The sequence below is a fragment of the Lissotriton vulgaris genome, chromosome 2_1, assembly GCF_964263255.1.
Source record: "Lissotriton vulgaris chromosome 2_1, aLisVul1.2, whole genome shotgun sequence".
Lineage (NCBI taxonomy): Eukaryota > Metazoa > Chordata > Amphibia > Caudata > Salamandridae > Lissotriton > Lissotriton vulgaris.
Genome location: NC_141687.1, coordinates 995909269 through 995933796, shown reverse-complemented (window position 1 = coordinate 995933796; position 24528 = coordinate 995909269). Strand labels below are relative to the sequence as shown.

The window sequence follows — 24528 nt, the reverse complement described above, 5'->3', positions numbered from 1 at the left end:
CACAAACCCTGTCTGGGACGGTGCGAACACCGCCCTGGACAGGAAACCCTTTGTCCAAGCTCTCCTCGCTGGAAGGACTCCCAGCAGCAGGAGGTCAGACTCGTGTCTGTGGTGGCAGCATCCATTTTGTGGAGCTGAGGCTTTAGTTAACTTTAACCGGGGTTCACAGTTACGTACATGTCGTGTCCCTCTAGAAGGGCGGGATGCTAACCTTGTCGCCAGAATTGGTGAGGGGGCAGCATCCCGATTCGTATGACACCTTACTCGACATGTCTTGATAACGCTATACCGAAGTAACCGATATGATACGCGTTATCATGGAACAGCCATTGGGTCTTGGTTCCGCAAGCTGCAACCAGGCTCGGCTCGTGCCAGAGCCCAATTCACACGGGTCCATGCACTCTGCCTTCAGGATTGTGAAGGCCTGCCATAGGAGTGACTGATAGGAACCCGGGTGTCCATTGTGAGGTTAGATATAGGGATACTATACCTAAAGCAATCGAGCGAGTACGCTACGTTGCCCCAGCTGCCGTGCAGCCAGTTGTGTCAGTTTTAGATGGCCATCCAGGGGTGGCATAATACATGCTTCAGCCCCTGGTAGGCCCTGGGTACACCGATGCCCTGAGTTACAGGGTCTGACAAGGTGGCCTAGTTCCAATTGGGTAATGCACCTAAGGTACACGCATCAATTTAGTGAGAGAACAGCTAGGCTGTGGGTCTGATTAGCAGGCCCACAGCCCGAGAAAGTCATAAACCAGTGAAACAAAAGCAAAAAGTCCGGGTGATCATAGGATTGCAGACCCTACTCTCCTACACATACATTAGATGAAAAATTTATTTTTATTAATAAATTGATGTATAGTTATCTATCACATCGTTGTGTGCAGTATTGGCCTTGGGTATATGGTTATATTTCCGAGTTTTATGACAGTGAAGGGCATGAATGAGTGAAGACTTAGTGATGGTTGCTTCAGTCAGGTCTTGTGGTTATAAGGACTGATTATAAGTCCAAAGGATAATTTATTTGTTGATGCAGTTGACCAAAATATTAAGCAATTAGATGAGGAGGCTCTGAGCTCCACCTCCCGCTGAAGTGTTCAAAGCTTAAAACTTTAAATACATGAAATGAAAAAAGGAGCCTCATTAAAAGAGAAAGGTCAGATATGGGTCTATAAAAGATACTAACGCTGGACAACAGTAGTTACAGGTAGTCCAGATTTGCATGTATGAATTATGGCTGAAATGCAGTTAGTAATGTACCGGGAGGCTGGTATGAGGCTTAATTTCTCTGAAAACATTTGCAGCACTAACTGGTGTCACCTGCAATTCCGGGCAATTTTGTGAAGGTGTGAGTAGTTTTCCACTTTGAAACCTTGGAAACATCTGTGACATTATTTGCAGTAGTGTCCTAGCATCTAGTAGAATGAGGATCTGACCTCTTATGAATAGGTCTTCAAGCGTTATACTGAGAAACATGAATAGATGCCAATCTTTGGCAAATAATTTGTCTTCCAAAAGTCGTGGCTTGAAGTATTATTTTTGGGCAGTGGTAAGCTGCTGCAAAACTGAAGGCAAAACAATATTGATTTAGATCAAATGACGTAGGTATTGTAGGCATTAAGAACACATTTGCTTTGAGGGTAATCTTGCCATTGAAAAATATGAAGTCCAGTTCTCTATTGGTAAACAAATGAACAACCCCAAAATGTCTTGTTGAGGTTACTGTAGAAGGCGGCAAAGAGGAGCAGCATCACAGGAGGGTACAATGGTTGAAGGAACAGAGATTTCGAGCAAATGATTCAAGTGCAAATTGCGGTAAAAATGTGTTCATTTTTAATCTTTTGGCTTCCAGTTTGAAAGTAGTTGTTGAAAAGATTCAACGTAATTCCGGTGGGAGAGCGTTCCAAATCCTTAGGGCCAAGCTGGAGAAGAGGCCGGTTCTCTTTTTCCTAAGGATGGGTGGTTTCAGGAGGAAAGTGATAGCGCTTCTTGATGCTTTTCCACAGCAGGATAATTCAAGCTTTTGCGCTAGGTACCTGGGAGTTTTGAAATGCAGGGCTTTGTGCACTAGAACGACAATTTTTAACTGAATTCGAGCTTCATAAGTCAACCATTTAAGAGATTTTAGGATTAGGGATATGTGCTCATTTCATTTTGTACCAGTGACCAGTCTGTCTGCCGCATTCAATGAGGCCCTTAAAGGGTCCAGTGGGTATTTGGGAAGGCTGCAGAGCATTGCACTGCCATAGTCCAGCCTTGGCAGGACCAGAGCTTGTACCAGCTGCTTGAAGTCCTTTTGTGGAAGGAATGGCTTGATGTTTCTGAGTGTCCTCATCAAGAGGTTTGCTCCCTTACACACATTGCTAATATGATTTTTCATATTCAGATGTTTGTCCCGGGTGATTCCAAGAGATGTGGCTGAATCTATGATGCGAGGTTGCAATTGAAGGCAGTAAGGTGATTCAACCAAGGATCTAGCATGGGGATGTGGTTCAGAGGAGAGATTAAAAGGAATTCAGATTTGGAGGTGTTGAGCAGTACATGGTTCTCCGTTAACCAATTTTGCCTAGTATTTAGAGTAGTGTTGAGTGAGATGATGTTGTGCGGGGATGAGGTTTTCAGATAAAATTGTGTGTCATCCGCGTACTTATGGAAGAGAATGTTCTTGGAATTTAGAGAAGAAAAGGTTGAAGAGGATAGGAGATAGAGGAGACCCTTAGGAATACCCATGAGTACAGTAGAGGGATGGGGGGGGGGTGGTTTGCCTTGATTCTTTGTGATCTGTGGTGAAGGAAGGACGAGAACCATTGTAACACCAGACCAGAGAAACCCATCCTGTTCTTCAGAATGGATAGGATGATGTCATGATTAACCGTGTTGAAAGCAGAAGAAAGGCGAAGGAGATAAGGAGCCCGGAATAATTTTTGTCAAGCATTTTTATGATGTCATCCATCACGTGCGTGAGAGCCGATTTGGTACTGTGCCCCTTCCAGAAACCGGATTGATACTGGTCTAGGAGGTGGAAATTCTCTATGTGAGCACCGAGTTTGGATTCTACACATTTTTCAAGTAATTTGGCTAATGTGGGAATGCTGGGGATTGAATGATATGTGCATATTCTTGTTTTTGATCTCTTCATTGCATTTATTTATAAATATGCATGCGAAGCTTTGGTATAGGATGATAGTGCATAAACTGCTCATATGTATGTATACATTATGATTTAGAGCGCACAATAGGTTTAGGTATGGTGAAGATTTAAATTTGACATCACCCACCTAAAGGCCCAGCCTTTTCATAATAATGTCAAGAACAGTGAATACGCTGTTTTACGAGGGAGAGCATCTTTAAATTCCAGATCGAGCACTGAGGTGGCAGACACTTTGCTGAAGGTCTAGAACCAATGTGGCTGGTTGTTCTCTGATTCCCAGGATAACAGTCAACATCCTAGAGACAAACACTGTACTCGCTTTCCAGAGCAAGGGTGTAGATTGAAAAATATTGATTAAGAAATTAGAGAAAGGTACAGGTGTTAAAAGACCATCTAGGAAACTTGTTTTATTGCACTTTTGGTGCTGTTGCATATATAATCTAATGGCATAAGAAGAAAGGATTCCATGGCACTATCAAATGCTTGATTTAATTACTGATTTCAGCTATAGTGAGTTATTTGATATTATGCCGTTTTTTATAATCTATTCCTGTTTTGCATTTTTTCTATTCACTATTATTTTTATTTCAGAAATAATGCTGCATTATATAAAATGCACAAGAACTGAGCTGATTTTTTTTTATAAAACATTCTAAAATATACAGTGTGTATCCTTGTGTGTTTTCATTTATGGGGGAAAGGGTTCCGGAAATCACTATTGGGTTGCTGTCCAATACACAATATCTCAAGATAAATCGTCGGAAATGTGTGGGCTACAGTCTATTTGTCTTCCAGGCTCAATTCGGTATGGTGTTCTGAATCTGGGATTGCCAGAGGGTATTAAACTGCCTATGTGGATTATAGTGAGAAAAAAAACTTGTAAATGTTCACCAAAAATTATACATACATAAATCATCCAGCTTTGACTGGCATATAGTGTAACTACGATTGTGGAGCTTTACTCTGTATTTAACTTCTGTATTAGATAAAGAACCCAGTGAATGGAAGGAAAAGCATATGTAAGTTTAGTGTTAACACAAGTACTGGATACAACCACCTGCTTGAAAAGAGTGGCCATTTCAAACCGCACTGGAGAGCTAGCATGTGTTGGTTGTTACCCAGCTCTCTTTGTGGAAGGTTGTCTTGTTACTCCAGAGGACATATGCCACGTTGAGATCTGGTATATGGCTAACTGAAAATTAAATGCGTATGAGGTCAGAGCCACTGAGGTTGATCACTTTTTGACAGCTAGGGTGAGTTTATGCCCCTATTTGAGAATGTAAAATTAAAATGCCTTGATAAGTGTCTATATATTCTGATTTTAGCAATGCCTTTGAGAGCGAAGAAGACTTTCAGAACGAGGCACACATCCTTGACTGCCACCATTTTTTATGAGAATTTGTTTCCTTCTGTTATCAGTGGTCCTATGCTTGAAAATCTTGAAGGTATATTGCCAACCTTTTTAGGATTGTACCTGTTATGAAGAACTCTCCTTTCAAAACATACTTTTTGAATCGTCAGTACTGTAGAAACTTTCAAGGTCAATGTGGAATTAAAATAATGTCCGTCAGGCTCCTCTTTTGTTGTAAGATGCACATGCACAAACACCACTTGAGGAATATGAAACTGCACAATAACATGCAACTTAGCAGCACCATGAATTTACTAATTGAGCAGCGTATCTGTAATTCCAAGTCTAAATAAGCTGCATGATTCTCACTCCAGTTCTCTAGGTGCATAGACTCTAAAGTTATCTGTCGCTATTTCAGCCCCCAAAAAGTTCATCGTCTTGGCTAGAGTGAGAGCTGACTTATTCACATTTAGGGTTATACCCAGACTTTGCATCAACCATAGTAAAATTGGCTTTGTTGGCTTCTGGGAGAGATGGTTCCCTGCCACTTGGTGTTTTAGTAACGAATAACTATGACTCATTGATCACCAAAGAGATGTAACCAGTGGATAAATGTATTTTGTAAAGATGAAAGTTAATGATTTCAGGGTGAGGGGTAGAACTTTGAATGGAACATAGACACTGAACATTTTTGGGTTATTGACAAATGTAACAAGGTGGAACGTACGCGCATGACGAAATAAGATACTTTCAATAAGGGAGTGTCAGGAAACAAAGCAGTGAGAGGGCACTGGAGGCTTGTTGGATTGCTGGTAGCTTACCGTATAGGGTGCTGAAGATAGATCGCACTCTCTTCCAGGCTTGGCTGGCGCCCTTTTCAGCACTTGCTCTGCCCGACCTGCCTCCTGACCCGCCAGACCTGACCCGCTTAGCATCTAAGTCGGCCAACATCTGATTGTTATTTGGAGCCAGAAGCCTATAGCTGCATATTACTGAGCAGGAAATCATGAAGGCAGTGCATGGCATGCAATATGCCACAGGCTCTCTGTGCAGTGTGGAGTCAGACGACGGTAGGCCGATGTGGCTTGCACCTGGAAGAGAAGCTTGCACGCCCACACATCTTCAACTCCTGTTCACCTTCATTGGTCCCGCTAGCCCGACTCGGGAGTTGGAGCAAGACAGGTTCAGCAGTGGCATAGAGTCACACACACTGAGAGTAACGCGATGTGGGATACGAGAGGCAAGATTGAATGTGAAGGGGAACCAGGCTTGTTCCCCCGTTTGCCGCTGCTACATTGGTTGCTGTTGGTGGTGTTGGATAATTTCTGAACCTGATGCCCAGAGCCGTCCAAATTTCAGTGCTCAAAACAAATGCCAGCCTGTGTCTGAACCAAACTGAGCACCCGCCTGGATTTGGCAGCCTGGATTCACCATCTGCTAAACATTTGCCATAAGTAAGTACGATTAAGGAGCGCAGAGGTACCGGATTTTTCCTACAGTGGTGAGCAGAGGCAGCCATTGTTAGTCCGGTGCAGCCTGCTAATGTGGAGGAGCCTCTTCATACTTGCTGTCTTTGATATATACTGGTAAAGTGTACCCTGCAATTGCTGCCTGTCTTTTAACTGTCTTATTTTCTTTTCCTTTTTTCAACAATATTGAGTTTAAGGGCATTAAATACAATTTGACTGCAGAAGGCTTTAATGTGACTGCATTGAAGCTCCATTCAGGCTGTCTGATTCCTGACTAGGAGCCTGTAAAAAAGCTAAATCTAACCCCTTCTGTAACAAGTCGGCGCATATAAATCTAATAAAGTGTCTGAATCGGATCTTCTCCTTTTTATGCAAAGAGAATATTGTCTTAGATGCTTCTATATCTGAATTAGAGTCACCTACTGCTTCTTCAGAGATAGGATTGGATCATAGTCTTGTGTTGTTATTCTCTCCATGTATGGCAGGGACGGTAAATGGGAAGTCAAACCCAGAGGTGGACTCTAAATATTATAATGAGGATATTACCTTTCAAGCTATAGATATGGATGTTAATCAGAGAAATCATCAGGCAAAGGAAATCAGCTCTCATAGTCTCCTGTCTGGAGAAAATCTTGTTCTCTATTTTAGCCCTCCTTGAAATTTTTTTTAACTGATATGGAATATAGTCAAGACACTTTAGCTGCAATTGTGAAAGTTATGATGGGCTTAAAAGAAGAGAGGGTAAATCTAAACCAGGCTCTCCAGCTGTCAAAAATAGATCCTTCTACCAATTTGAGGGCTTCCGATCAGGGAGCACAAGCAGACTTACTCAAATGTGTGGGGGTAGATGGCTCCACCCAGTCCAAAAAAAAAGACCAAAAAACCTTTGTTTTCAAGAAGTTGAAGATTCAACCCCAAAGACTGACACAGCTAATTTGACGAATCGAGATATTTATGCTCCTTTGATTAGGGGAGTCAATCCTCAAAAATGGTCCCATTAATCACCCCCTCTTGGGACAGGAGTGACATTGGTACAACTATGGCAACTTCTTCATCATTAGCTGTTCCTGTATCCTCCTCACCTAAATCCAGCAGCCGAACCATCTGGTGAGGAGCCTAAAGAAAATCCATACTTAATGGACTAACAGGAAAGATTATCTTTCCTCTTCCATTCCCGCAATTAGTCTCACATTGAACTTTGCTGCCTTATTTGATTTGGATTTGATTTTGAATCGTTCTTTGTTATCCTGTATTGCAGATATTGAGCATTTGAAGCTAATTCAAAGCAGAGATGTTTGTCTTATTACTCTGAATCATATAAGGCCTGGGAAAAAAGCAAAGGTGCTATTTCAGTCTACAAGTGTTGCAAATTTGGCTCTGCAAAAAAGTGAGTCCCTACAATGTAAAGGATTGATGTGTTTCCAGTATGTGAGTAATAAACACTTTTACAAATAAGTCTGCAAATTTGGGTAACCCCCATAGTGAACCTTTTCCTTTGCCTTTAAATGAATTCGCAATCAAAGACCCAAGACTTCTGCAGGTCTCTGTTGGGAATGATGGAAGATTTGTGACTCACCATGGTGTTCTTGGCCCCAGAACATCTCCACCTTTTGTGGATGATGAGTGTCTGAAATGGAATTAGTTGGTGGGTGTACTTCATGGTGCCCGTGGATCAGATCCAGTATCCAAACCTTATAATTAGCAATGAATTGAAAGTGGCTTCTTGGATTGAGGTTGGCCAAATGAATAAAGGGGAGAATTTATCTTGAAAAAACAAAGACAAGAGGCATTTGGCAAAACAGGAGCATTTGGTTTAATCAAACACTACAGCCGGGAGTACAGCATACAGAAACGGGTCTGAGGACTGACTCAAAGTACAATCATTTTGAATGCTTTTTTAAATGTTTCTTGAGGCATCATAAAACACTGTATCGATCTTGTTTCGGGAATGGAATGTCGGTCTTGTCAGGAAGCCATAAATGGCTTCCACCTGATGGCAAATGCAGGTGTGTCTCAACCTTTCGAGGACACAATGAGGGCCAGTAGGTAACGTGTCCAGATGTCCTGAATGGGGAGTGTGTGATCACTGCATGTCTAGTGTGCACTGTGTTCTGATTGTCTGAGTGTTTCTAAATTCATGTGGCATCAAATCTTTATGGTGTTTTGGGAATGTGCACCCCTCAGTCCATGAGTGGCTTATTGGGGCCAATCTTGCAGGGCCATTGTGGTACTACCTATCTGTGGGACTAATCTGGGTTTCTCCTGTTTGCAAGTTTGTCCTGCTGGTTACATGCCACCCACTTGTGATCTGTTAATCAGTAGCCTTAGGCCTAGGGTACAGGGTCTTACTGACCACAAATTTCTGACTTGGAGTTGATAGAGAGAACATATTGGGGGATTTCGACAACAGTGATTAGATTTCGTTTTTGTACATATATGTGTCAATGCGTACATCGACAACAATATTAACAAGGCTATATATGAGTAGAGTGAATTCCAGATTATTTTGGTTGGAGAGCTAAACGGTAAAGTCTCCAACCACACCATCAGTTTATTTTTGGAGACTGAAAAAGAGGAAGCACTGCACATTCCCCCATTACTCTTTCCACCAAACGTAAGAATTGATAAGAGAGGGCAGTTACTTCTTGACCAATTTAGAAAAAATTTATGTGTGATTGCAAATGGGAGATCCACCCTAGATTTCCCTTTTTACTATACCCATATATCTCCGGCGGGATACTCAATTCTAGATAATCTTATTGTTTCATACTCATTATTTTATATTGTTGGTGATTTGAAAATAAATCTTAGATTCCATGCTTAGGGACCACAGACTTTTTGTCTTCTCTTCAGAAGCAAGCATGACTCCAATAGGGTGTTGGTGGAAAATTGATGGTCCTAATCATTAAACACTTTGTTAGAACCCAATGGGACCCTAATAAGATCTCTAACTAAGGAGCTTCTGGAGAAGGCTGTTAATGAAGTAGACTCCTAGGAAGCGGATGTTTTCTATTTTTTTGGGCAATTTTCGAAACTGTTGTTGTGGGGCTCACTGAGGCTCCCATCAAATCCCATCCTATTCTTTTGTTGAACACAGACTTAAAGAAGCTGATTAGAAAGCAGCGTATTGCCTTCTCCAAGGAAGGAGATAGACTTCTATCTCTTCTCAAAAGGAGAAAAAATCCCTTTAAGGCAAGTTTAAAAAGCAGAGCTTAAACTATAGGTGCGTAGATCTAAGAGAAGGTGCATATAGAAAAAATATGAGAAGATTCTGGGAGATAGTGACAGATTGCTGTGGAACTTGATTATGTTCCCACCCCTCCCCTATAGGAATGGAAAGTTGGGGCAGCTTCATTTCAGTACTATGTGCAGAGAATGTAGGAAGTCAATTTTGTATGGAAGAGCTAACTACCGCCCTTAACTCCTCTGTTACATCTAGTTATAACGTCCCTTCCATGCAAGGGATCGAGTCCTCAATTCTTGCCATGCAAAGTTCTGCTGCAATGGGCCCGGATGAAGTGCTGATCTCAGTAATAAAAAAGAAGCTAAACTTTGGGCTAGGTTATTATTCATATTCTTTGCATTTTGCTATTCTAATGAGACAGTGCCTCCATCATGGACCGGAAGCATTATTGCCCCATTATTCAAAAAGGCTGATCAAAGTTTGCCAGTAAATTACTGTCACATTGCCCTGTTAGACATATTAGGAAAGGTCTTCACTAGATGTTTACTGGCCCAGGTGAACACATGGGAAGAAGATAAAAATATTATTCGGTTAGAGCAGACAGGCTTTATGAAAAAACATGGGATGCTGGATAATATTGCAGCCCTGCAACTCATTAATGAAAAATATGTGACCGCCCGAGATTCCACTGTATATACCACGTTTCTTGACTTCTCCATGGCTTTTGCCTGCCTACCCAAACAAAGGGGCAGCCCTAAATGAGTATGATTGCCATTTGTCCACCAAAGGCTGATTCCTCCTTTGAAACACACATTTTGGGCCAACTCCCCATGTTGTTTCCTGTAAGGGGGAGGTAACATCTCCCTCTGTTGCAGGCGTCCATTGTTCACGAGCCTGGGAGTTATTCACACAACTTCTCAGAAGGGGAGAAGTCTGTCTGTTGGCAAATAATTGTGCCAGTAAGATGGATAACAGAGTGGCGACCTTCTAAAAGTTGCCTTTTTCATTAAAAGTGACATTACATTCAAGTCAGGTTTAATGCCACAATTAATTTGATACCTTGAAGTACCCATTTTAACATTCCCATTCAGAAGTTAGCCAGACTGATTGGGTCAGCTGGTAAGTCTGTGTTAGCCAATGGGGCTACTATGTTTTTCACAGTAGAAACGACAAATTGGAAGTTTTGCTGTTAGGACATATTTAAAGTATATGTCCTACTTCATAATTTACAGCTCCCTGCCTTAGGGCTCCTCAGGCTTCTCTTAGGGGAGACTTACATATAATGTTAATGGAAGTAGATAATTTGCCATTGGTTTAAAAAAGCTCTTCCAGGCTTCAGTAGAAGGCTGGGTGCCATTTTGTACTTTGTCACTCAAAGGGTGGCACAATCTGTGCTGCAACCCTGGGAGGAAAGTACAACATACTTGCCCTATGTACTGCCCGGTGGATCCTTTGTACCATATACCAGGGGCTTATAAGTAAGTCAATCAATCAATCAATCAGGGGATTTGTACAGCGCGCTGCTTCCCCGCTAGGGTCTCAAGGTGCTCGGGGGGGAGGAGCTGCAGCTAGTTGTCGAAAGCCAGGTCTTAAGCAGTCTTCTGAAGGCTGGGAGGTCTGCGGTCTGTCGTAGGTGGAGGGGGAGAGCGTTCCAGGTCTTGGCGGTGCGGTGGGAGAATGATCTGCCCCCGGAAGTGGTTCTGTGGATGCGCGGGAAGGCGGCCAGGGACAGGTCGGTGGAGCGGAGTTTCCTGTTGGGTACGTAGAAGGAGAGTCTGTTGTTGAGGTAGGCTGGGCCGGTCATGTGGAGAGCTTTGAGTGCATGGATCAGGATTTTGAATGTGATTCTTTTGTCGACGGGGAGCCAGTGCAGGACTCTCAGGTGCGAGGTGATGTGGTCCCGGTGTGGGACGTCTAGGATCAGGCGTGCGGAGGCGTTCTGGATTCTTTGGAGCCTGTTGATGAGTTTGGACAGGGCTCCGGCGTAGAGGGCGTTACCGTAGTCGAGTTGGCTGCTTACGAGGGCATGGGTGACGGTTTTCCGTGTGTCCACCGGGATCCATCTGTGGATCTTGCGGAGCATATGGAGGGTGTGGAAGCAGGAGGAGGAGACTGTGTTGACTTGGTTGGTCATGCTGAGCTTGGAATCGAGGATGACCCCTAGGTTGCGTGCGTGGTTGGTTGGTGCCGGGGGGGGTTCCCAGTGATGCTGCCCACCAGGAGTCGTCCCACGCTGAGGGGTTGGGCCCGAAGATGAGGATCCCTGTTTTGTCCGTGTTCAGTTTGAGCCGGCTTGCCTCCATCCAATCGGCGACTGCTTTCATACCCTGGTGCAGGTTGGATTTGGCGGTGAGGGGGTCCTTGGTGAGGGAGAGAATCAGCTGGGTGTCGCCTTTGTAGGAGATTATGTTAGGGTCGTGTAGTCTGGTGATGCGGGCGAGGGGCGCCATGTAGACGTTAAACAGCGTCGGGCTGAGGGAGGATCCCTGCTGGACGCCGCAGATGGTTTTGGTGGTTCCGGATTGGAACAGGGGGAGGCGGACTCTCTGGGTTCTGTCGGTGAGGAAGGAGGAGGTCCAATCCAGGGCCTTGCCTCGGATCCCTGCGTTGTGGAGTAGTGTGCGAAGTATGTGGTGGCAAACGGTATCGAAGGCGGCGGAGAGGTCCAGGAGGATGAGGGCCGCTGTCTCGCTGCTGTCGAGTAGTATTCTGATGTTGTCTGTGGCGGCGATGAGGGTGGTCTCGTGCTGTGGTTGCTGTAGAATCCTGACTGGGAGGGGTCTAGGATGCTGTTGTCTTCTAGGTAGCGGGTGAGCTGGGTGTTGACGATCTTTTCGATGACTTTCGCTGGGAACGGAAGCAGGGAGATGGGCCGGAAGTTCTTGAGGTCGCTCGGGTCCGCCTTGGGTTTCTTTAGTAGGGCATTAATCTCGGCGTGTTTCCAGCTCTCAGGGAAGGTGGCGGTTCCGAAGGAGAGGTTGATGATGTTGCGCAGGTGAGGCGCGATGAGACTGTCGGCTTTGTTGGCGATGTGGTGCGAAGGGGATCAGACAGGGAGCCTGAGTGGATGGTGTTCATGGTCTTGATTATGTCTTCAGTGCTTACATTGGTCCAGGTGGTCAGAAGGTCGTGGTGGGTGGGGTTCGGAGTGTTTGTCGTGGCGGGGTCCGCAGGGTACAGCCGGGGGTTTAAGCTGTTGTGAATGTCGGTGATCTTGCGGTGGAAAAAGGCAGCAAGGGTGTCGCACAGGGCTTGTGACGGCGGGATGTCGTTGGTGCAGGAGCTAGGATTGGAGAGTTCTTTCACGATGTTGAAGAGCTCTTTGCTGTTGTGGGCCTTGTTGTCAAGGCGGTCTTTGAACGAGGCTCTTTTGGTGGTCCTGATGAGGTGGTGATGGTTGCGGATGGCGTCTTTGTGGGCTGCGCTGTTGGTGGGCGTTCTATCGCTGAGCCAGATGTTTCTGAGTTTCCGGCAGGTGCGTTTGGAGGCCAGGAGGTACGGGGTGAACCAGCTGGCTCTCTGGGTGGTGTCTCTGTCGGTGGGTTGTGTCACTGGTGCTACGGTGTTGGCGCAGTCTTCCATCCAGAGTCTGAGGGTGCGGGCCCTCTCATCGAGGTCGGTGGGGCTGGTCGGTGGATTGAGTGCGAGGTATGTTTCTAGTAGTTCTTTGGTGACTTTGCCCCAGCGTTGGCGGGGGATCTGTAGGGTGCGATGGTGGGTGACGTGTTTCTGCAAGGTGAAGTGAACGCAGTGGTGGTCAGTCCAGGTGAGCTCGGAGGCGTAGCTGAAGGCAACGTGGGAGCTGGAGGAGAAGATGGCATCGAGCGTGTGGCCGGCAATGTGGGTCGGGGTGGTGACGATCTGTTTCATTCCGAGGGTGGCAAGGTTGTCGATCAGGGTGGAGGAGTTGCTGTCGTTGTTGTTTTCTAGGTGGTAGTTCAGGTCACCGAGCAGGATGTAGTTGGTGGAGGTTAGTGCGTGCAAGCTGATGAAGTCGGTGATAGAGTTGCAGAATTGGGGACGTGGGCCGGGTGGTCTGTAGACAAGGGTGCCTCTGAGGGTGGTCTTCGGGTCCGTGTGAATCGTGAAGTGCAGGTGTTCAGCGGTGGTGAGGGTGTTGTCAGTGTTTGTTGATACCTTGATGGTGTTCTTGTGGATGATGGTGATTCCTCCTCCGACTCCGTTGGTGCGATCTCTGCGGGAGATTTTGTATCCGTGGGGATGGCCACGGCGATGTCTGGGGAGGAGGTTTCGTTCAGCCAGGTCTCGGTCAGGAAGGCGACGTCTGGTGATGTGGTGGTGAGTAGGTCCCAGAACTCGACGGCGTGCTTGCGTGCGGAGCGGGTGTTGAGCAGGATGCATCGCAGTCGGTTGGGTTCCGTCGTTGTGGGTGCATCAGTGTCGTTGGTGCAGGCGAAGTTGCAATTCCGGCAGGTGAAGGGGCCATGGGTGCGCTTGGGGGTGGCCTTGTAGCAGTTGGTGGTCCGTCCGTGGTTGAGAGCGATGAGGGTGTTGGCATCATAGTGGAGTCGTGCTTCGTCGATGGCGCGGGGGCCAGGGGTTCTGGTGCTGGGCACGGTCCAGGCGCGGACAGGCGCAGAAAGGCTTGACTTAGGTGCGCCAGCGGCGCGCCTGTTACGCGGCCTCCATAAGAGGGGGAGGTGGGGAGGAAGGGTCTGCTGGGAGGCAGGAGGCGGGAAGAGGGCAGCAAATGGGACGGGCGGGGCTGCAGGGGAGGCAGAGGCGGGAAAAACAGCGGCAGAAGAAGGTAGAGCGAGGCCAGGGGAAGGCAAGCACGCTCAACGGCGAAAAACAGTAGGGCAGGGCAGAAGGGCAGGCACGCGGGGTACAGAGGAGAACGGGCGTGGGCACAGGCAGACAGGGCAATTGAGGTAGACAATTCAACAAACACTTTGGAATAGGATAGTACTCTCGAACTGAGGTTTGGTTAGCAGGCTTCACTTTGCTCTCAGCATTGGAAAGCCAGCAGCATAATTTCAAAACTTTTCATGTGATCATATAAAAAGAGCCATTTCCTTACACCAAGACCACAGACTCAACACTTCCAGGCATACGAGGTGAGACCTTACTTACCCTTGCTTGTTCACATACCACATCAAAGTTGTGTTGTCCATCAGGAACTGGACGCACCCACTTACGATGGAGGGAAGGAAGGCCTTGAGCCCCAGCCAAATCGCCTGCAATTCTAGCAGGTTGACATGGAGTACCTGCTCCTCTTGAGACCAGAGGCTCCTAATCTCTAGATCCTCCAGATGAGCTCCCCACCCTAGGGTGGAGGCACCTTTCACTACCATAGTTACAGCCAGAGGGGGAGTGAAGGCCATGCTGCGAGACAGGTTTGCCACATTCCCCACTTCAATCACAGCACTGGGGAAGTCATGGTGAAGTTTGAAAGTTCTCGTTCATACTGGAACCACTGCTTGCAGAGGCACCACTGCAGGGCCCACATGTGCCGATGTTTGCGCGTAACTAGGAGAATGCCATAGCCAGCAGACCTAGGAATCGCTGGACTCTCAGGACTGGGATCTTGCTCCTTGATGGAAAGGTGGAAGCATCTCCTGGATGTCTTTTATTCTCAGAATCGGAGGAAAGGCATGAAGAAGGATGGTGTCCAGTAACAACCCTATGAACTGAAGTCATTGGGAGGCCATCAGGTGAGATTTGGGCTCGTTGATTGAAAAGCACAGGTCGAACAACAGAGATACAGTCGACTGCAGATGGTGCAACACCAACACTGGCAAACTGGCTTTGAGTAGCCAGTTATCCAAGTACAGGAACATGGGTATTCCTAACCATCTAAGAGTGTAGCAACTGCTGCCATCACCTTTGTGAAGACTCAAAGCACCTATGTCAAACCAAAGGGTAGTACTGCAAATTGCTAGAGCATAGAATCCACCACAAGTCCCAAGTACTTCCAACTGGACGTAGGATTGGGATGTGGAAGAGCTAATTCTGCAGTTCTAGTGACACCATCTACTCTCCAAGATCCAACACCAGAATAATAAATTGAGCTAGGGTCAGCACTTTGAACTTTCTTTTTTAAGGAAGATGTTCAGACTCCTGAGATCCAGAAAGGGGCGGAGACCACCCTCCTTCTTGAGCACCAGGCAATAATGTGTGTAACAACCCTGGAAATGTTCCTTCTCTGTCACTAACTCCACAGCTCCTTTTAGGAGTGGAGCTGCCACCTCCTGCTAAAAAATGGCAAAGTGGTCGGGGGCAAGGAGAAGTTGGAATTTGGGGCGGCACCTAAAGGAAGTTAAGGGTGTAGTCCTTTTCCACAATTTGAAGGACCCACTGGTCCGAAGTAATAGCCTTTTATGCTGGAATCATCTAACAGTAAAAGCACATGACAATGTGAGAGGAACAAGCACACACACTGCACACCATTCAATTCTTTAACATGCACATTCCTTTCAATGTTTTCATGTATACATTTGACACATTAACACCCCAAAACCACCTGAGTGCTCAAAGCTTTATTCTTGCCATGTACACTTCATGCATATAAGTACTCCTTTTGTGTACATCCTTTATGCCCACATTCCCTACATGTGCATACTCCTTTAATTTCTTTAAGACACACATACACACACACAATATCCCTGTAGGCAAACTGATTTTACTCACATTATTTTCAAGTAGACTTGTTCATATGCATGTCCTCTCTGTTCTTACACATGCTTACTTTCTTTCCCCCATGGTCCAGCTGGTTACTATGCCTGTGCCATTGTCCCTCTGGTGCTTACTGTCCACTTTTTCAAGGCTCAAGGATTGTGATGTTTTTAGACAGATTTCTAAAATGAAACTATTAGGACTGGCATAAAACTGTGTTTCTTCACTGTATGGTATGTATGTGTGTGAGGCACTGTGGATGCATGAGTTAATGAACACAAGAATGAGTCAGTGCATGAATGGTACGAGAGCAAGAATGAGTGATTGACTGCAAGCATGACGAATAACTGAATGCATGGATGATGAGTGACTAAGTGCATAAATGGATGGATAATTGAATGCAATAAACATACATTATTAGTTATAAGTCAGACCAATTGGCTTTGAAAATGTTGTTTTTGTCTTTTATTGGGCAAAAATGAATTGTGTATTCAGCAATGATACTCAATTTTTTTGTAAACCCAATTTTAGGTCTTGCCTAATATAGTGCATGCAGTTTCTTTTTTGTGGAACATTTTGCTAGCTTATTTCTTATTGGTTAGTGCTTATGGGCCGCACTGTTTGCCCATGTGCTTCCCCTTTCCCTCATGTGTGCTTTTCTCCCCACCTCAGCTTTGCATTCTCTCTCATATGTTTGCTCATTCATTTACTCCCCATACGCTCTTCTCTCTGTCTTTCTTCCTGAGCCTTCAGGTTGGTTCTCCCACCAGCTACCCTGTGTTCCTTTGCACCCTTCCTTCTGTTGCTTTCCACAGCTGAGTTGCTTCCACCCTCTCGTGTTGCCTCCTCATTGCATCCCACTCCTTTGAAGTGCCACCTGTGTTACTTTGCGCACCTCCTCCTGTTGCTTGTGCTCATTCTGTTTTGCTTCTACCCTCATTGTATCACACTCCTCCATGTTGCTTCCCCCAACTGTGATGTATCGTGCTGTAGATTCAGCTGCTTAGCATAGGTGAGGATGGAGTGTAAAGGATGATGTATGCTAGTGAGATGACCATGCGGAAGTAATGTGATGTTTTAATGTTCAATATAGATAAGTGCAACCACCACAGGTGTCCAGGGAGGAGGGTGGTTGCATGTGACTCTACAGCACTACATGCCACAAACAGATGCTTACTGGGTGAGTAACTTTTTCCATTTGATGGCATGTGTGGCTGTTGATACACATGCTTAGCATAGACTGTAAAGTAGCTGACCTCTGTAAGCAGTGGCTAACCTGTGTGGGTTGCATTTGTTTGCTATAATGTGCGCAAAACCACTTTCCAAAATTGGATTGTTACCTTGCTATAACATTTACACAGTCATATTTGGTAAATGTGTGTGGTGTCGTCCATGTAGCTGCCTTACATATGTCAGCTATGGGTATATTTCCCAAGAATGCCATGGCAACTTACTTTTTACGAGTAGAGTAAGCTGTGGGAGGGATAGGGAGTGGCCTTTTAGCTTTGGCATAACAGGTTTGTATACATTTTACAATCTTAGAAATCTCTCTTCCCTTATGTGGTTTGGAGAATGCAACAAAGAGTGGCTGAGTTTTTCAAAATGATTGAGCTCTATCATTATAATACATAAGAGGTCTTTTAACATCTAATGTGTGTAAAGGTCTTTCAGCAACTGAATCTAGTTTGGGAAAGAACACTGGAAACGCAATGGATCGTTTTAAGTGGAATTGGGAGACCACTTTGGGAAGGAAGTTAGGGTTGGTACGTAGTACCACCTTGTCTTTATAAAGTTAGAAGAATGGTTCTTCTAGAGTTAATGTCTGAAGATCACATACATGTCTAAGAGAAATGATTGCAATGAGAAATGTGACTTTCCATGAAAGAAATTGGAGATGGCACGTGCGAAAAGGTTCAAATGGGGAGCCCATTTGCCTTGTTAACACAATGTTGAGATTCTTAGCAGGTGGGTTGGAGGGATCCTAGGTGGGATAACTCTTAGGAGGCCCTCTAGAAACATACAGGAATTCTGAATATTGAGGTCCGTTCTATGTTTTGGACATATGCTGCTACTTCCGCTAGGTGTAGTCTTATGGAAGTGAAAGCTAACCCAGACATTTGTAAATGTAGAAGGTAACAGTGTCTTTTGTCTATGATTTTAATGGGTTAATATGTATTGAATGGCAATAGTGGCCAACGTGTTTCCACATTGCCACAAAGCAGGCTCTAGTAATGGGTCTTCTCACCTCTCTAAGAATATCCATACACTGCTGAGGTAAGTTTAAATATCCGAATTCTAAGCCCTCAGGAGCCACGTAGGAAGATTGAGAGAACTGGGGGTTGGAAACCTTACTCTCTCTGGTTTGGGGTTAGAAGGTCTTGCCAGTTGGGAAGTACCTGATGTGGGACTACTGACATTTTCAGTGGTGTAGAGAACCATGGTTGTCTGGCCCAAGTAGGAGCCACTAAGAGGAGGGTTAGAGACGGCTGCCACAATTTGCGAATCACAAAAGTAAGCAGTGGGAGAGATGGAAAAGCATAAGCAAATATCCCTGACAAATTCATCCATAGTTCATCGCCCTTGGGCTGTGGGTGTTAGAACCTGGAGGCGAAGTTTGGGCATTTGGGGTTTTCTGACATTGTGAATAGGTCTTTATCTGAGTGACCTGATTGTTGGAAGAATGGATGGAGGACTTGTAAATTGAGCTACTACTCTTGGACTTGTTGTCGTCTGCTGAAGAGATCCGCAAAGTCATTGTCCACTCTCAGTATGTACTCCGCTAATTGGAGAATGTTGTGTTGGAGAACATACCTCCAGATAGCTCTGTGCTAAGTGCGATAGCTGAGTTGACCTTGTGCTGCCTTGTTTTTGCAGAGAATGCATGGTATGCATGTTATCTGTTTTAATGAGAACCACTTTCCCTGTGAGGTGTGGAAGGAATGCTTTCAGAGCTAGATGAACAGTTAGCAGCTCTAGGTGACTGTGATAGAGATGAGTCTGACTGGTTGTCCAGTGGCCCTGAACAGTCAGCTCCTGTGAGTGCGCTCCTCAAACTGTGAGTGATGCATCCGTTTGTTATGTCCTCTGCGGAATTGGGTCTAGGAAAGGCCGTCCTTTTAGAATATTATTGGAATTCCACCACTGTACAGCATGACAAAAGTGACGGCTGATCAACACTAATCTTCCAGCTGAATGTCCTCTTGAGACCACTGATGTGCTAAGCATCATAGATGCGAGTGAATTTTGAGTCTGGCATGAGGTACTATGGCTATGCAGAATGCCTTACTGAGTTTGGGTAAGCTGACCCCATCTATGAATTAAGGATGGCTCCCAAGCAAGGCTGTATTTGAAGGAGTTGTAGGCGAGATTTGACTTCACTGATTGTAAAACCTAGTTTGTGAAGTAGGTTTACGGTAGTTTGGGTGTGTTGAAAACAACCTCCAGGTAAGTGAAAATGTGTATGTTTTGCCTTCATAAGTGAGCTGCTACCACAGGCATTTGGTAAACACCCTTGGGGCTGTGGTGACCCTGAATGGAAGCATGTTGAACTGAAAGTGTTATTCGTTGACCAAACAACCTGAGTTATTGGCAGTGTGCTGGATGAATTAGAATGTGAAAGTATGTGTCCTTCAAGTCAAAGGAGCCATGAAGTAGCCTTGCTGTAGTAGCGGGATAACATCTAGAGGAGTGACCATGTGGAAATGCTCTGAGAGAATGTACATATTTATGGGTCTGAGATCCAAAATTGGTCTTAGAGACCCATCCTTTTTGGGTATTAGGAAGTAAACTGAGCAGAACCCCTTGTTTTTGTAGGTAAAATGTCACAAGTTCTATCGCTCCCTTTTGTAGAAGAGCTTGGATTTCCTGTTTGAGTTGCTGCTGATAATCTGTTGACAATCTGTGGCGAAATGTTTGGAGATATGGAGGAGAGCTCCAGGCAATATCTATGTTGGATAAAATCTAATACCCACTGTTGGTGTAAATGTAAATGTAAATGTATTGGCATTTATATAGCGCACTACTTACCCGTAGGGTCCCAAGGCGCCTCGACCGCTGCGAAACCCTTCCTGGCTTCCCTGAGAGATGGTCCCTTATTGGGTATCTCCAGGGTGAGACCAGGCATCCCCGGCGGTCTGGTGGGGCCGTTAGTGAAGATGAGGCAAGCTAATGCCCAGAGTTGCCGAGTGTGATCGCTGATCAGAGTGGGCACCGAGGCGAGAGAATTATCGAGTCCGCTGACCCTGGTCCAGAAACCTGCCGCGCCGGGAATCGAACCCTGGTCCCGGGCCGTCCTCTGCTCTCGGGTCTGCCGCCTCTAACCAGTGAGCCACACTACTTCACTAGGTGGTCTTGCGAGAAAGCACTGTTGGTGTCTCTCCCCCGACAGGTGCTCTGTGATCGGGGGAATGGTGGGAATGGTCGGAAGGCAAGGTTTTGTGGCTATTGTTTTGAAAAACCACCCCTGCCTCTGCCCCTTGAGATGCTGCCCCTGTATGGTCCTTTATAGTACCTCTAGGTGATTTAATTTGTAACTGGGGGTGCTAGTATGAGGTGGAAGTTTTAGAAGATGTGGGCGTGGCTGACCTATGATATGGGGAGCGAAGAAAATTATCTCATTGTGCATGTGTTTGTAAAACCCTCATAGCTTTAGCGGTGTCATTGTCTTTTAAAAAAATTTCAAGAAGAGTGTCTACTTGATGACCAAAGAGGTGTTCCCCATCAAAAGGAAGTGCAAAAATATTTTGTTGCACTTCAGTTTTGTAGCATGAAACTTTAAGCCAGATATGCCAGCGAAGGAGGACACTGGTGTTAATGCCTTGTGGGTCTGTTTCAACTGCATTTAGTGCACCTTGAATAGAAGTATTGGCAATCAATTTGCCCTCAGAGGCAATCTCAAAAGCCCAATTTTTATACTTCTCTGGGTGTTGCTGGAGGAGCCCCCTTGTGTGCCCTATCATAATGTGAGGAGACCAAAGGAGTTAGCACTTCTTCAGTGGTTAGCCGATTGGGCTGCCACTCTTTTCCCCGCAGCATCTATTTTTCGTGCTCCCTTATCTGTTGGGGGTGTCTCGCCAGAAGTTTGTGAGTTTCTCTTTTTCCTTGCTGTTGCTACCATTAAAGAGTCAGTATGTATGTGAGTCTGTGTTGTACAAGTCCCACAAGTCATCTTGCAGTAGAATGGAGAATTGGTCTCCATCGTACCCACAGTCCACATCATCCCCATGTTTCCCAAGAGAATGAATGGATTCTTGGGGCAAATAGTGTGTGTCTGCAGGAGGGGAAAGTAGTGGAGAATGTGCCCTTGGTGCCATAGTGGGTGGACTGATGGGCGGTGGACTGGTGGACTTGTCTGCTCTATTTGGTGTGTGCAAATTTAAAATGATGTGACCAGCTGCATATGACTTTGTTTTCCCTGTTTTGAAAGCCGTGCTGCACAACATTGGGACTGATGTACAGCATGGCTAGAACCATCGGCAAAGCCTGAAGACAAGAACTAATGGACCCAATGGATTTGCTAATGCTTGTTATTTTCTAGAGATATTGTTGAAACACAAGAGGGTGGCCGAACCTCAGTCAAAAAAGAAGGAATACATCTAGGCAGAGATAGGAGTGAAGTGAAGATGGATGAGGGGGATGCAGTGGTGAAATTAGTTCTTTGTGTGTGTGTATGTGTGCGCGTGTATGTGTTGCTCCATTTATGACATCAAGTAACTTCCTGCGGTATTGCCCGATTGTACTGGCTACTTTCAAAGACATTTAGCTTGCGATACAGCTGCCATGTTCTGCTCACTTTCTGTACACCTAGCATTGGCAATACCAATAGGTCTGGCTGTAATGTGATTATAGAAAAAACATCTTGGTTTTATCTGACAATTAACCTTTAATGCAATTTAAACATTAAGGCTAGCATAACAGAAATAACATTTTCAGGAGATTCCTGAAAGAGAGGTTGTTGTTCAGCGGGTAAAGATGGAGGGGAGAAGTTCTAAGAAGATGTGTGAACTTTCAGACCAATACACATTGGGACAACTTTTAGACACATTGTACTGGTGCAAAAAACTGAAGTCCATGAGTACAAAGGTAATGCTTTTATAGTGTGAAATGTAGCCAACAGAATTCCCGAAAGGGCAAAATATGGTGAACACTTACTTAATACTACGATTGCTTTGAACATAGTATGAATTGGAAAAATATGTGCCTTACTATTCACATGTAGAGTAGATATCTGAGTGTTAAGCAAAATTGTTATCTTGTGGACTTTTTTTTATTACTTATTACGGAAAAGACAAATATTGATAATTCAGTTCGTTTTGTATTTTCTTTAACAAAAACATTATTCCTAGATTTGAATTTTTTCTGTTAAAATGTCTACAATTAACTAAAATCTATTAGTGAAATATATATATATTTTGTAGATTTAGCCTTGCGCTACAATCCTTGTGGGGTGTGTGCTTGAGCAAACTCTGCTGGTTTTGTTATTAAGTAAGCATGCAATGCCAAAGGTTAAAATTAATTATCCTATATTTTATATTATTGCACCCTTACTAAGAAATAGATCCTTATTCTTGAATGTGCATAGTGCTTAATTTGAGCTGATGGTTGAAGGTGGGGTCCATGGACACTCAATCTTGGGACTCAGGACTTCTTTATCATCATCAGATTGTGGCCATGAATAAGAAAGAGAACGGTAGACAAGGGGGAAGAAGGAAGAAAATGGGAAAACGGTGACAAAGGAAGAAAAGAGGGATGAAGAAGAACTGTAAGGATTGAGATAAAGGGACAGGGAGCGCATGGTGGTAGAATCAAGAGTAGATATCCTTGGTATCTAACAGCCCTGACATTCAGTAGTGCCTACTGTGGGTTTCTGAGCAAAACATTGGGCCCCGTCTTTTACATATTAGGCACTGACTGTCCGTAAATGTTACTGTGAATTATGTTTGTAAATGGACACAACATCAAAGATACTAGGATTACCCTTAAGAATTTGACATTGTATTAGGATGTCTCAATTTTCAAATAGGAATATAAAAAAACGAATAAAAACTTGAAGAAGGGAGCGCTCAAAAATAGAGAAATAACTTTCACAGGATATCAGAAAGGTCATATTGGCACTACAACAGGTCATTCCATCGACTAGCCCACATTATATAGGAACTTTACATGCAAATGCTTATTCTCCGTGTCCAGTTGTAAATCCATATGTAAACAACTACAGGATTCAAGTTTGCACTGTGACTGGATCTAGGGTTTTTTCCTAAGCAAGTTCCTGCAAGTGTTACTGTTAGTTTTGTGAACAGGATAGACAGCGAAGGGAGCACTTTACCAGTTGGAATGAGGGATATAGAACGTACTGTCCCCGATTCTGACAGGATAAACCTTTGAATCAGTCAATAATACTGCCAGGTGTAATACCACAATCGTGTGGTGTCAGTATTTTTTTCACCTGCAGATTTCTTGCTAACTCTCCTAGCCAAATAAATCGATAAATCTGCTTGAAGCAATCATCAATAAATCCTTCACATGGTAAATATTTTCTTCTATTGATGAAATAGTACACCACAATGTGTACGTAGGCAGATTTTGTAGATATGCCTCACGCTACGAAGGTGATTCCCTGTATCCTCATGTTTTCTAGGTTGGTTTTGCTGTACAGAATTAAGATGCATTTTTGCTGTTCTTGCTTTACAGACAACAGCTGTCAGTTATAACCTCATTGGCTTCTGTTAGTAGATGCACTACATATATTCCCTTATATGCCCCAATGCCAAGCTAAAAGTGGCCTATGATACTAGATGCATATTGTTAATAATAATAAATACATACATAGATAATAAAAATACAACATTTCATTTCACAAAATGATTCTTACTTGGGTTACTGATGTATTCCTTCCAGTCAAATGTTCTCACTGTTATGTTGTAAGCGGTTCCATTTCCCTCCATTGTACCATTAAAGTATGAAGTCACGTTTGTTTCATACGCGTCATCGTCCGGCGGCCACTGCAGACATTTATTTCTCAAGTTGCCCATAAACAGCTGCAGTCCTATTAGGGCAAATACACTGAGACAAAACACAGTCAGAATCATGACATCCGAGAGCTTCTTCACTGACTGAATCAAGGCTCCCACGATAGTCTTCAGGCCTGTAAATTGAGTATATTTTAAAGGAGTTTTATTTACTTTTTTACGATAGAGCGACGCTTAAGCAAACATTTTAAGGCAAAGTTGACATATCATGCAAGATTGTAAAAGGTGCGATTTTGAAAGTGATGTGAATGGGCAGCCAGTTAGCTTAAGGTAATGAATGAAAGAGGTGAAATAGTGGTTTACAGTGTTTACAATTTAGAATGGAAGATGCACATTACAAAATAATTGCTTTTGTTAAAAAAAAGCCATTTTGTAATGCATAACTTTTGTAAGTCATGTTAGAAAAAGTAAAACGCCAACTGTTTTACTTTTTGATCTTCTCCAAACTTTATCTTTTACAAAAACAAGAACGCGGCTATTGCATGGTATTATGTCGGAGTGGCTCAAAACAAACAGTAACTCAATTCACTCAAAAAACACTTGTTGACTTGAATGCTCAACGACACACTCACACCCGACTACAATTGTTCATTCACTGTGAGGCAATGACTTACACACTCACTTAGACACCTTTTTTCACAAACATCACTCATTTATTAAACATGTATATTTACTTTAAAACATATCACAGCCATAGCTAATCATTTCTC

At 44.4% G+C, this 24528-nt stretch overlaps 1 protein-coding gene across 2 annotated transcripts in view; it reads right to left on the bottom strand.

Annotated features, from left to right (window-relative positions):
- LOC147731524 (sodium channel protein type 2 subunit alpha-like) overlaps window positions 1-24528 on the bottom strand; it is a 662760-nt gene that overhangs the window by 334478 nt on the left and 303754 nt on the right. For both annotated transcript variants that reach the window (XM_086956588.1, XM_086956587.1), the window contains one exon: window positions 23662-23934. In XM_086956588.1, coding sequence (XP_086812714.1) covers window positions 23662-23934 — 273 coding nt within the window. The remainder of the gene's footprint in view (window positions 1-23661; window positions 23935-24528) is intronic.